General features: G+C 40.5%; 1 protein-coding gene across 2 annotated transcripts in view; it reads left to right on the plus strand.

Annotated features, from left to right (window-relative positions):
- Positions 1-12,219, plus strand: part of LOC115895225 (putative uncharacterized SMG1-like protein) — a 33,993-nt gene extending 21,774 nt beyond the window's left edge. Inside the window, exons 2-5 of one of the 2 annotated variants that reach the window (XM_030924946.1) lie at positions 4,565-4,622; positions 7,674-7,837; positions 8,414-8,569; positions 11,995-12,219. In XM_030924946.1, the coding sequence (XP_030780806.1) occupies positions 4,609-4,622; positions 7,674-7,837; positions 8,414-8,569; positions 11,995-12,185 (525 nt within the window). In that variant the 5' untranslated portion in view covers positions 4,565-4,608 and the 3' untranslated portion in view covers positions 12,186-12,219. The remainder of the gene's footprint in view (positions 1-4,564; positions 4,623-7,673; positions 7,838-8,413; positions 8,570-11,994) is intronic. The other variant, XM_030924945.1, reaches the window with a different exon arrangement.
- The last annotated feature ends 1,781 nt before the right edge of the window (positions 12,220-14,000 follow it).

The raw sequence follows: 14,000 nt of genomic DNA on the forward strand, positions 1-14,000 counted from the left end.
TCCTGGGTTCAAACGATTCCCCTGTCTCAGCCTCCCAAGTAGCTGGGACTACAGGTGTGTGCCACCGTGCCCAGGTAATTTTCTTTTTTCTTTTTTCTTTTTTTTTTTTTTTTTTGAGATGGAGTCTGGCTCTGTCGCCCAGGCTGGAGTACAGTGGCCGGCTCTCAGCTCACTGCAAGCTCCGCCTCCCGGGTTTACACCATTCTCCTGCCTCAGCCTCCCGAGTAGCTGGGACTACAGGTGCCCGCCACCTCGCCCGGCTAGTTTTTTGTATTTTTTTAGTAGAGACGGGGTTTCACCGTGTTAGCCAGGGTGGTCTTGATCTCCTGACCTCGTGATCCGCCTGTCTCGGCCTCCCAAAGTGCTGGGATTACAGGCTTGAGCCACCGCGCCTGGCAATTTTATTTTTTCTATTTTAGTAGAGACTGGGTTTCACCATGTTGGCCAGGGTGGTCTCAATCTCCTGACCGCATGATCTGCCTGCCTCCGCCTCCCAAAGTGCTGGGATTACATGCGTGAGCTGCTGCTCCTCGCTGTTTTTGTTTTTGTTTTTTAAAGTAAGACTTTTGAGAGTGCTCGTATGTTGATGATGTGATTAGCAGTAGTAAAATGGAAGATTTTGCAACCTACAAAAGAGAGACAAGGCATACCTTGGAAAATGGGGGGAAGAGACAGATCCAGATGATTTATATGGATAGGAGGTTTATTTGTTACATTATGTGAAGATGATGGGAAGAAAGGCTGTATGTGCAGATGCAGGTGAATTTGTGGATATATTAGAAGGAAGATGGCAGGCAGTGATAGTGTTGAAGAGCTCAAACATTAGACAGTACTGGGTCTGAGTTCTGGCTCTGCCTTTTACAAGCTGCAACTTTAGGCCAGTTATGAAACCTTAGTTATTAATCTGTAAAATTATATCTATTAATAAGATTGTGTCGATCATGAAATGACACGATGAACATATGTAAACTGCTTGGATCAGTTGGCCACCAGCTCTTGTTAGGAGCTAAAATGTTAGCTCTTGCTGAGGGTGCTGTCAAATGGCTTCTGTTTCTTATGAAGCTGAACTGTAAGGTCATCCACTAGTAGTGGTGGGAAAAGGAAGAGGGTGTGGAAAGTTTTACAGGTGTTTTGGAAAGGAAAGAAACCTGGTAAGGGAAATATGGGGAGCATCAGAGGCCATTGGAAGTCAGAGAAAAGGAGCACTGGGGCATGGAGGTGAGGGGATACTTTTGTCAGCGTTTCTCTGAAGACAATTGTGCATGTGAAACAAAGATTAAAATCAGATCTGTTGCCCTCCTGGAGTTATTGGCTTTGTTTGCTCCTTCTGGCTAATTTGATTGGAGGTCTGAAAATAGAGAATATTAGAGGTTCCTTGGAAGAGAAATAAGCAACACTGAAGTCAAATCTTTATCATGTTTGCTAGAAATGTTATTAAAAAACAAAATTTATGGCTGGGTGCAGTGGCTCATGCCTGTAATCCCAACACTTTGGGAGGCTGAGGTGAGTGGATCACTTGAGCCCAGGAGTGCGAGACCAGCTTGGCAACATTTTGGGAATGTTGTAGAGAATGGGACAAAAAAAAAAAAAAAAATACAAAAGTTAGCTGGGCATGGTGGAGTAAGCCTGTGGTCTCAGCTACTTGGGAGGCTGAGGTGGGAGGTTTGCTTGAACTTGGATTGCGCCTCTGCACTGTAGACTGGGCAACAGAGTGAGACCCTGTTTCAAAACAAACAAACAGACAAGCGTCTGTTTTTGAGCTACAGTATATTTAATGGTTTTAAATATGAGTGCAGAGTAAGAGGGAGTCCAGTCCGTAAGATGACCCTTGCTTCTAATACTAGTTGCAAGTTTGGGGGTTCCCAAGACCACTGTGTTTTTTTTGTTTTGTTTTTGTTTTTTTGAGACAGGGCCTCTCTCTATCACCCAGGCGAGAGTGCAGTGGCATGATCACGGCTCACTGCAGCCCTGGACTCCTCCCTCTCAGGTTCAAGCAATCCTCCTACCTCAGCCACCTGAGTAGCTGGATCTACGGGCGCATACTACCTTGCCTGGCTAATTTTTCTATATTTTTTAGAGACAGTATTGTCATATTGCCAGTCTGATCTCAAACTCGAGCTCAAGCGATCTGCCTGCCTGGGCCTCCCAAAGTGCTGGGATTACAGGCTTGGCCACTGTGCCTGGCCAAGACCACGCTTAGGTTGGATGATTTGCCAGGAGGACTTGCGAGAACTCATTGGAAGCTCTCATACCCACGGTTAGCGTTTATTGCAGTTTAGGGATTCAGATTAGAATCAGCCAAGGGTAGAGGTGCATAGGGCAGAGTTCAGGAAAGTTCCAAATGTTGGAGCTTCTAATTGTCCTCTCCCTGTAGAGTTGTGAAAAATGATACCTTCCCGGTGGCACTGATGTGTGACAGTACTCATGGATTATTGCCAACCAGGGAAACTCCCTCCATTTTTTATGTTCAGAGTTTTTACCGGAGTTCCATGGTTGCATGCTCATGTGGCTAACCTTAGTCTCCAGCCCCACTGGAGGTCAAGCTGATCCATGGGACTCAAAGCTGCCACCATAAGCCACATTGTTAAGACTCTGCTGTGGCCTGAAGCCCCCCAGATGAACAAGGACACCTCCCTCCCACCACACCCCCTCTCTTTTTTCGGGGGGAGATAGTCTTTCTCTGTTGCCCAGGCTGGAGTGCAGTGGCACGATCTCAGCTCACTGAAACCTCAGCCTCCCGAGTAGCTGGGATTATTACAGGTGCCCGTCAACATGCCTGGCTAATTTTTATACTTTTAGTAGAGACAGATTACACCATGCTAGCCAGGCTGGTCTCAAAATCCTGACTTCAAGCGATCCTCCTGCCTTGGCTTCCCAAAGTGCTGGGATTACAGGTGTGAGCCACTGCTCCTGGCCAGGATGCTCTTATTAGGTGTGACATTTCAGGAGTTCAGAGATTACCTTCCAGAATCCACAGGTAAAAGCCAGACCTCTCCTTGGTCAAGATAAAGTTCTTCACAATTTTACAATAATTAAGTATATTTTATCAGTCTATATTGGCTGTTTAGTTGACAGACAATTAAAAATTGGTGACAGTCCAGATGTGGTCACTCATGCCTCTAATCCTAGCATTTTGGGAGGCTGGGCTGAGGTGGGAGGATTGCTTGAGTCCAGGAATTTGAGAGCAGCCTGAGCAACATAATGAGACACCTGTCTCTACAAAAACATAAAAATAAAAAATTAGCTAAGTGGAGTGACGTGCACCTGTGGTCCCAGTTGTTTGAGAGGCTGAACCCATGAGGTCGAGGCTGCAGTGAGCTATGGTCATGCCAATGCACTCCAGCCTGGATTACAGAGTGAGACCCTGTCTCAAAAAAGGAAACAAATCACCCGTAAGTGGATAATTAAGATTTGGTTATTATAGACACTTAATAGGTAGCTAAGCTAGTTTTACCAAGAAATTATATGAATTTAATATTTCAGTATTGCAAAACTGATGCATACTCATGATTTTGACATGGAATGCTTCTGTTTTGTTTTATTAAATTTGAACTTAAAGTTCTCTGTGAGAAGAGATTTGTATAATAAATTCCCTGAGCCTCTCCAATTAATGTTTTAGCATAGACTCATATTTAGAGCAGTGTTTCTAATGTAATGATATACACAAGGCCCAGGGTTATTCATGGTTTCACCCTTTCTTTTACTTCTCATTAAAGCATGTTTGAGTCCAGGTATGAGGCATTACAGGGGATAACCTTGAATTTATTTTTGAAGGGTAAATCATTTTCAAGTGGTATTAACCATTAGTATGGAAAGCAGCATATCCTGTAACTGCTCTGTGACAGTGAGACTGTCTTTGCTACTTTAGAGAATAAGTACATTCCTACTTCATTGGCTTTAGTGCAAATCTCATTTCCTGGTTTATATCCATTACAAATTAGATCTCACCATGAGAGCAAAATCCCTTAATAAACCTAGGTAAAAGCAATTTGAAGTAATATGATGCTTACTTCAGTGACACCACTAGATGTGGTGTTTGCATCAAGTCATTTTGGGGTGCTTTATGGAAATGCTTCCTAGTAGGGAATTCCCTGACTTCACACTTTCCAGAGATGACTCTCTTTTTCTAATACTTACAACAACTGGACCGCAAGGCTACATTTAGTCAGGAGATACTATCCCCAGCTCTTGGTGGATTGTTGATGTGAGGTCTGAGGATTCTGGTTGTTTGAAACGAATGGCCTCCTAGATTTATGGCATTTTTCTGTATATTGAGAATAGGTAATTAAAATGAGTGGTAACTATATTTGCATGTGATTTGTATGTTATAGTTAACATTTAAATTCTCTTATGTACTAAAATTTTTTTGGTTGCCACATTAAGCCTCTTTATCCTCTAAGGCACAGAGTAGCTTTCCACCTCAATTTTTGCTTTAATGTATGAACCCTAATGGGACCGTAGTTCAACTAAAAGCACCTAACTCATGAATGATATTTGCTCCATGTTTGAACAACAAATGTTTTAACCCACTGTCTTCACTAATATTGTAACTACTGTCTTACAGATTGACTTGATGCAAAACATCACAAAGGCTCCATATTATACAGTATGCGATTTTTGAGGTATGAGCTTTAGAAACTTACCTCTCATGTGGCATGTACATCAGGCTTTAACTTCAGTTTGATCGTTTTGGGGAAATTTATGCATTTCTTTTTTTTCTCTCCATGATATTTTTAGAATATTAAAGGGGCTGTAGAGGTATTTTTGGATCCTTGCTAGGATTCTTAGACTTAATAGATAGATTTTCTTTTTTCACTAAATTGAGACACTAATTCTGGCAGATGATATCCCTTTCAGCTCTTCTAACTAACTAGCCTAACATTTATGCCTGCCTCTTGGAGTTCAAATCTGCAGTTTCTATTTTGTGGCTTTGATTGCCTCATTTTAAGTGCTCATTTCTGTTCTTTAACAGTTTTCTATTTATTGGACTGGGATGATCTCGTTGGCGCTAACAGCCTGACATTGACATTTTCTGAAACCTAAGAAGTCAAGATTGTATAAAAATAGAAATTTTGTATAAATGCTAAACCATTTTGTGCTTTTAGGTTCAGAATGCTTACAACCTGAGTTCTGGTTGGAGATGTTTTGATTAATTTGTATTAAAATAATTTGGCAACTAGGGAGTTTTTAGGTATTTCTGAAACAGTGGCTCTATTCCAGTGAGTTTTTGTTTTTGTTTTTTTTTTAAATATTTCTGAAAACACACTTTTTTTTTTTTTGGGAAAAAATAATCTCAGTGTTCATAACTTATGGAATTTAGAAACCTTATTTCTAACCAATGGGGAAGCTGCCCCTGGTTTTTACAGTTTAGTTTGAAATCAGATGCTTCATAGTTGGAAACAGATTTGTTGGTAGCAACAGATTACCTGATTTCTTAGTGAAGTATTTAAGTTGCTCTATATTGACTGTAAAAACTTGTTTTGATTATATTCACATACTCATGAACTGTTTGTACATTGTGTTTTAGACTGGAAACTTTATTTTGTATTATAGTCATAATAACTTTTAACATACCCTGCAAACTAAGCATTTCTTTATAATTCATTATCTTATTTAAGCCTCACAACAACCTTGCATGTTAGATATGTATTATCCTCATTTTATGCAAGAGACAACCAAGGCTTGGAGATCAAGTAATTTGTGCAAAGGCACACATACTTTTCAGTGCTGGAGCTGGGATTTGAGCCCAGATCTTTTTTTAACTTGTATTCTCTGCTGCCTTATGTTACTACTGTGTCACCAGAAAATGATACAGATATTTAACTCTTAATAGTAAAGGTAGTATAGGAGATAAGTAAACATGATGAAAGCAGGAAGTGAAGGTATGTTTAAATATTGGCAGACTTCAGTTATCTTTGTGTTTCTGAATTAATCATGTGCTTATTTTATTCCCTCATCTAATAAGAGCTTACTGTGGCATACATATAAAGTTCAAACCCTGTCAGAAAAGGTTATAAGCTCTCTTACGTTTCAGTCCCCTTTCAGAAAGTAATGGTATGCTATGATTTATAGAGATGCATGTTAAATGTGTTATTTTTAGATACATAAGGAATGTCTTTTCATTAGTTTAAAAAAGTTATGGTCCATTGAGTTATATTTTAGTGCTTATAGACTTAGTATACTCAGAAAATATTCTCATACATTTTTCTTGAAATTCCATAGATTTTATTTTCCCTTATATTTGAAGTACTTAGCTTTATGAACAAGTGAACTCTGAATATTAGAAGATACTCCTTATGGAGCCTTAGTCATTTTAGTATGCTAGGTTATGAATTTCATGAAGTTTCAGATTGAGATTCTTTAGAATTCATGACTTGTACCAGTTAGATTTCCAAGCTTAATTGGACCTTTTGTCTGCATTCTGTATTAACAGTGATTGCAGTAAGTGCAGATGAAGGTATCCAACTCATTGAGCCCATGCAAAGTTTTATATTTAGTATTTTTGGGAACAAGGAAAGACTAATAAACTCTAAACGAAATATATACAGTATACAGACACTGCTGTCACTTTTACACCATAGAGGGAGGGGCAAAGTATAGAGGAATAGGTTAGTTTCTGGCCTTGCCAGTGTCCTGAACTTTTCTCAAAGATTCAGGTTCTAAAAGATTCAGAAAGCATTTGTAGTAAATAACATGGAATTGATTTTCTTTCTTTTCTTTTTCTCAAAGTTGTTCCTCTCAGGAGAAAATCAGTAGGGGAAGAACTTACTTGGATTTTTCATGTGCTACGACAGATCATTTGTGGCCTTCTTTCTTGATAGTTTATGATTGATGGCTGGAAGAATAACACTCATAAGAAGTCTTGTAGCTCAGCTCTGTTTTACTTATGGGGCAGTTGAAGCATAGAGCAGATACTTAGATGAGGACACGCTTTTACCCTTGGCTGTACCCCCACTTGTTTCCTAATAAACATCAGGTATTACTCTGAACAGTACCTAAATTTTAAATAGATTATGAACTACAACTTTCCAATAGAGCTTTATTGGATTTCTGATACCTTTTATTTCCTTACAATGTCTTCTTTTTTACTTTTTAAAATTTTGATTGCTATTCTTTACAATTAAGGCATCTTCATTAGGGTCTTCAATACTACAGTACCTTAACATAATCAGTACTTAGAAAATAACTTGGTAAGACATTGCCCCTCCCTGACATGCTGCCAGTGTTTTTTATTTTTATGACAGGAAAGACTGAAATTTTTTGACTGATTAACCCTCTCCAGGGGGGAGAATTTAGAAAGAATTATTCTTATTATCAAGTCATGTGAGGAAAACTCTGGACCAGAGTGACCAATTGTCCCATTTTGCCTGGGACAGGAGACTTTCAATGCTAAAACCAGCAAAGTCACCCTAATCCCAGTAGTTATTCATATTTCTGAATGGGTCTTTAGAACAGTAGAAGAGACTGAAAAGTTGGCATTTCATCCTTTGAGAATCTCTTCCCAATGAAAGACTTGTTAGACAGCTGAGTGCTTACATATAATATATAGTACATACTCTACTAAGTATAGTAGTAATGGTTAAATGTAAAAGTTGGGAGAAGAGAGGCTTGTATAAAGAAATATTTATTTATGTTGTTTGAAGTTCTAATCTTGTGCTTTTCTCTTTTTATAGAACTGATAGTGCATCAGCCGACCCAGATAATTTAAAATATTCTTCATCCAGAGATAGAGGTAGTTCTTCCTCTTATGGACTGCAACCTTCAGATTCAGCTGTTGTGTCTCGGCCAAGGCACGATGATACCAGAGTCCACGCTGACATACAGAATGACGAAAAGGGTATATATATTTTCTTATTGCTGCAAGCATGTTTTTTGAACCTACCTATCTCACCTTCCTGCCTTCCTATACCCCCAACTTTCTCGCTTTCTTCTAATATGTTTAAAATATAAATAACAAATGCAGTGTTATTTCTGAAAACTTCATAGGAAGTTTATCCACTTTATTATTTTTAAAATTTAAATATTTTTCCATACATAATTCATAAATGCAGTTTTCTTACAAAAAAGATACAATACTATTTTTGTTTTTGTTTTCAAAGATATTTAGCTAAGGTTGAAATTCCTCCCGGTTACTGTCTCTAAACCTCAAGAAAGTTTTTAAACAAAGTGTAAAATTTGATTTAATATAGTTTTCATTTCTCTGCTTATTTTCCAATGAAGGGATCAAAATAAAATTAACTTCTAAGGTGTATTAAAAGAAAGCAAAATTATTTTCAAGGCAGACAGTACAGGAAAAAGGTAGGAGAAGCAAAGGCTGGTTGAGCTGCAGATTGAGCGGTAAGATCCTGAGCTATCAGGAAATTGATTGAAGCCAACAATCATATTTAAATAACGTAAACATTGCTGTTTGTAGGTGGCTACAGTGTCAATGGAGGATCTGGGGAAAATACTTACGGTCGGAAGTCGTTGGGGCAAGAGCTGAGGGTTAACAATGTGACCAGCCCTGAGTTCCCCAGTGTTCAGCATGGCAGTCGTGCTTTAGCCACCAAAGACATGAGGAAATCACAGGGTAAGGCTGGGAAAACGGGGACCAATCACATACACCTTCCAAAGACTTGTATCTCCTCTTATCCTGGGTATCTCTTACTAACGCCTTGCACAGGCATGAGTTGATTAGTCTACTGTGCAGGTAAAAATTGTTTACATTCTTTTCCTGTGAACTGTTAATTTCCCACTAGAAAGGTTATAATGCATTTTAAGAGAGAATTCTCTTAAAACAACATTAGAAGACTGGATAAGATCTTACAGAAAGGGTTTACCCAATTATCATGGATATTTAATGTATGGTGTATAGTAGGTTCTTACTACAGCAAGTCCTTGAAGTCTTGGGCCTGTGGAGGATATAGATGTATGTATAGAGTGGATACTTCTTTTTTCCTCTCTTTTATGTTCAGGGTACATGTGCAGGATGTACAGGTTTGTTACATAGGTAAACCTGTGCCATGGTGGTTTGCTACACAGATCATCCCATCACCTAGGTATTAAGCCCAGCATCCATTAAGCTATTCTTCCTGATGCTGTCCCTTCCCCTGTCCCCCAGAGTGGGTACTTTTCTGTTTTTTTGGTTGTTGTTGTTGTTTTCAGTATATACATTTTTTTGAGACAGAATCTTGCTCTGTTGCCCAGGCTGGAGTGCAGTGGTGCAATCTCTGCTCACTGCACCCTCCACCTCCCAGGTTCAAGTGATTCTCGTGCCTCAGCCTCCCAAGTAGCTGGGATTATAGGTGCCCACCACTACGCCCAGCTAATTTTTGCATTTTTAGTGGAGACAGGGTTTCTCACTGTGTTGGCCAGGCTGGTCTTGAACTCCTGACCTCAAGTGATCTGCCCATCTCAGTCTCCCAAAGTGCTGGGATTACAGGCTTGAGCCACCAGCCCTGCCTAGAGTGGGCACTTCTCTAAAGTTAAATACACTGATACCATTTTTCTGCCTTATGACGTAGCCTCACTGTATAGGTGAGTGCCTTGAAAGTTCAGAGGATTAGAGGTAATGATCATTTTTTTCCTTAAAGAGAAATTTACCGGTAAAGCTGAGTATGAAATTCACATTTCTGATTTATGGGCTTTGTTAGATGTAATTACTTTTCGGACATTTAGTTTTTGACATTTTTTTTTTTTTTTTTAAATACTGTGTGTGTGCTACGTGTATCTTGGTGAAAACCTTTGTGCCTGTAGCTTTTATTGTTGGTATATAACTTTTAAAAAACTGATTTCTTTCTGTAAGTTTTCACAAGTGGAATGAATTCAAAGGCTATGCTGTTTATTAGAATAAAGTGTTTGAAGCCTTAGACTTATGATACTATAGGAGCTAAACAGCGACTCTAAAGCTAATTCAGTACAATTCCTCTTCTTTAAAGGCTCAGGATCATATAGTTTGCTAGTGACAGAATTGTAAGTAGAGCCTAATTTCTCTGCTGGTAAGTTGATGACATTTTTGGTATCTGTCATGTTGAAATACTCTGGGCTAGGGATTTGTAAAAATCCTATTCTTCTCTCAGACATCGTAGTTTCTTTCTTTCTTTTTTTAAACTTTTAAGTTCAGGATACAAGTGCAGGTTTGTTACACAGGTAAACTTGTGTCATGAGGGTTTGTGGTATAGATTATTTTACCACCCAGGTATTAAGCCTGATACCCATTGGTTGTTTCTCTTGATCCTCTCCCTCCTCCCACCCCTCACCCTCCAAAAGGCTCCAGTGTGTGTTGTTCCCCTTGTAGTCATTTATTTATTTATGAGACGGAGTCTCGCCCTGTCATCCAGGCTGGAGTGCAGTGGCACAATCTCAGCTCACTGCAACTTCCACCTCCCGGGTTAAAGTGATTCTCCTGCCTCAGCCTCCCGAGTAGCTAGAATTATAGGAGTGCGCCACCATGCCTGGCTAATTTTTTGTATCTTTAGTAGAGATGAGGTTCCATCATGTTGGCCAGGCTGGTCTCAAACTGCTGACCTCGTGATCTGCCCTCCTTGGCCTCCCAAAGTGCTGGGATTACAGGTGTGAGCCACCGTGCCCAGCCTTGTAGTTTCTTTTATTATCAATTTTTTCTTATACCTTAGAAATGAAACTGTCAGACCCTTTGTGATTTGTTGTTTATGTATGTATTGGCTAATTATGGTAAATAGCACAGTTGAAAACGTATTGCAAAAATGTAGTTCTTTGTTTGTTTTTTGAGACAGAGTCTCGCTCTGTCACCCAGGCTGGAATGCACTAGTGTGATTTCACTGCAACCTTTGCTTCCCAGGCTAAAGTGATCCTCCCACCTCAGCCTCCCGAGTAACTGGGATTACAGAGATGTGCCACTATGTCCAGCTAATTTTTATGTTTTTCGTAGGGATGGGGTTTTACCATGTTGCCCAGACTGGTCTCGAACTCCTGGGCTCAAGTGATCTGCCCACCTTGGTCTCCCAAAGTGCTGGGTAATTACAGGCAAGAGCCACCTTGCTCAGCAAAAATCTAGTTTTTAAAGGCATTTTTAATATACTAATAGTGTTCACTATTGTTTGCTCGTTCTTGTGATTAAAAAATAAGGGGAGAAAAGTTGTGGTTTGCTACCTTTCTAGTGGAGGCGTACCTTGCATGTGGTAGATAACAATTAGACATTTGTTGAACTAAATATGTGATTATGGCTCCCCAAAACTTCATCCCAGGGAAATGATGATAATGTGAATAAGAGGCTTTCCTCCAGTGGGATACCTGATGATAAGTAGAAGCCTATATCCTGGTTTTACTCGATTGAGACTTTATCCATACCCCTTGGAAGTTGTTTAATTTATCTCTACCCAGGCTCTTTACCTGCGTGTTGAAAACAGTTTGGAATAGATCCAAAGAAAGTTGTTACTAAGGCCTTCTTTTTTCTCTGTCAGCCAGTCCTCTGGAATGAGGTGTTCAGTTGGCCTAAGGTTATTCATTTCTCATTTCCTTCAGCAAATATTTTTTTGAGGATCTGTTATGTGCCAGGCACTCTGCCGGGGTCTGGAATATAGAGATGAACAAAAGATTGATAGGACCTATATTCCCTGAGCTTTTATTGACCAAGGGACTGTGACCTTTGATGTAATTTTATTTTTGAGAGAGGGTCTTTCTCTGTCACCCAGGCTGAAGTGCAAATCTCTGCTTACTGCAACCTCTGCCTCACGGGCTCAAGTGATTCTCCTGCCTAAGCCTCACAAATAGCTGGGACTACAGGTGCACACCACCTTGCCTGGCTAGTTTGTGTAATTTTTGTGTGTCTGTGGAGACAGGGTTTCACCATGTTGCTCAGGCTGGTCTCAAACTCCTGGACTCAGGTGATGTACCCGCCTTCCAAAGTGCTGGGATTACAGGCGTGAGCCACCATAATAATTATTATTAAAATAATTTTTAATTTTAAAAATTTAAAAATTCCTTTGTTTATTTATTATAAACTCAGTAGACAGCAGAATGTTTATATATTCACAGAGAGATCGATGTCTTATTCTGATGAGTCTCGACTGTCGAATCTTCTTCGGAGGATCACCCGGGAAGACGACAGAGACCGAAGACTGGCTACTGTAAAGCAGTTGAAAGAATTTATTCAGCAACCAGAAAATAAGCTGGTAAGTATAGTATGTTTGGAATATGAGGATTTTTGTGTTTCCATAATAAAGTAGGTAATGCTACCTTGAATACTTTAAGAATGGGGAAAGCCTGGCCGTGGGCGCTGTGGCTCATGCCTGTAATCCCAGCGCTTTGGGAGGCCGAGGCAGGCAGATCACGAGGTCAGGAGATCGAGACCATCCTGGCTAACACGATGAAACCCCGTCTCTACAAAAAAAAAAAAAAAAAAAAAAAAAATTAGCTGGGCATGGTGGCAGACACCTGTAGTCCCAGCTACTCGGGAGGCTGAGGCAGGAGAATGGCGTGAACCCTGGAGGCGGAGCTTGCAGTGAGAGCTGAGATCGCACCACTGTATTCCAGCCTGGGCGACAGAGCAAGACTCTGTCTCATAAAAAAAAAAAAAAAAGAACGGGGAAAGCCTGTATTATGATGATCTAGAACTTAATGTTCTCTAATACGTAATTTCTTTTTCTTCGTAAAGACAAGATCTTGCTCTGTTGCCCAGGCTGGAGTGCAGTGGCACAATCATAGCTCACTGCAGTCTCAAACTCCTGGATTCAAGCTATCTCCCACTGTAGCCTCCTGAGTAGGGACTTTCAGGCATGTGCCACTACACCTGGCTGAGGTGGAAGAATCACGAGCCCAGGAATTCAGGGTTGCAGTGAGATAAGATCACACCTCTGCATGTCAGCCTGGGCGACAGAGGGAGTTCTTGTCTCTTAAAACAACAATAGAAACGTAACAAAGTATAGGAAGGGTTACAATTTTTTCTTCATTATCTTTACTGCAATTAAGAACTTGATATGGGCCAGGTGTCATGGCTCATGCCTGTAATCCCAGCATATTGGGAGGCCAAGGCAAGTGGATCACCTGAGGTCAGGAGTTCGACACCAGCCTGCCCAACATAGGTGAAACCCGGTCTCTACTGAACATACAAAATTAGCTGGGCGTGGTGGCACATGTCTATAATTCCAGTTACTTGGGAGGCTGAGGCAGGTGAATCGCTTGAACCCAGGAGATGGAGGTTGCAGTGAGCTGAGATCACGCCACTGCGCTCCAGCCTGGGCAACAAGAGTGAAACTCCATCTGAAAAAAAGAAAAAGAGCTCGGGCAGGAGAAAATTAATGAAAGTGGTCTAGTGAGGCAGATGACATTTGGCTCAAAGCAGGTTTTTCTTCTCCTTCCAAATTTATTATGAGAAGTTCAAATATATAGCAAGTTGAAAGAATTTGACATTGAATATGTAAAACCCATTATCTAATTTTTGTCGTTAACATTTTACCCTAAATACTGCATTGTTGCGTATCTCTCCATCTGTCCCTCCATCCATCAGTCAATTTTTCAAATGCATTTCAGAGTAAATAAAGCAAGACTGTTTGAGTTTATTTGTTTGTTGATGATCACAGCTCTATGTTCCGGGGAGGAATTCCTTTCATAGTCCTGAAAGGAAACATGCATGCCTAATACATGCCACTGGGGACCTGGGAATAATAAAGAAAACTAAGTAACTGTTGAATTATAATTTGGAGGGGAAGACAAGTAAAAAGTGACCAATGCTTTCTTGAAAAGTTATAAGAATTTGAAGTTTTTATAAATGTTATTTTCTTTTAAAGGTACTAGTTTAAAACAATTGGATAATATCGTGGCTGCTGTACATGATGTGCTTATGAAGGTAAGTAACTGCCCGCCGCCGCCCGCCCGCCGCTCTCCTGCGCCGCCGCCCGCCCCCGCCCCCTTCCCGCGTCCCCGCTCCCTCCCTGCGTAGCGGAAACATGGCGGCGGGAAGGGAGTGAGCCGCCCCGCGCCCCCGCCGCGCCCGCAGATTTCTACATCGTACTAAGGAAGAATGATTTCCTGTATGATATAGC

The sequence above is a fragment of the Rhinopithecus roxellana genome, chromosome 20 (genome assembly GCF_007565055.1).
Source record: "Rhinopithecus roxellana isolate Shanxi Qingling chromosome 20, ASM756505v1, whole genome shotgun sequence".
NCBI classification, from domain to species: Eukaryota; Metazoa; Chordata; class Mammalia; order Primates; family Cercopithecidae; genus Rhinopithecus; species Rhinopithecus roxellana.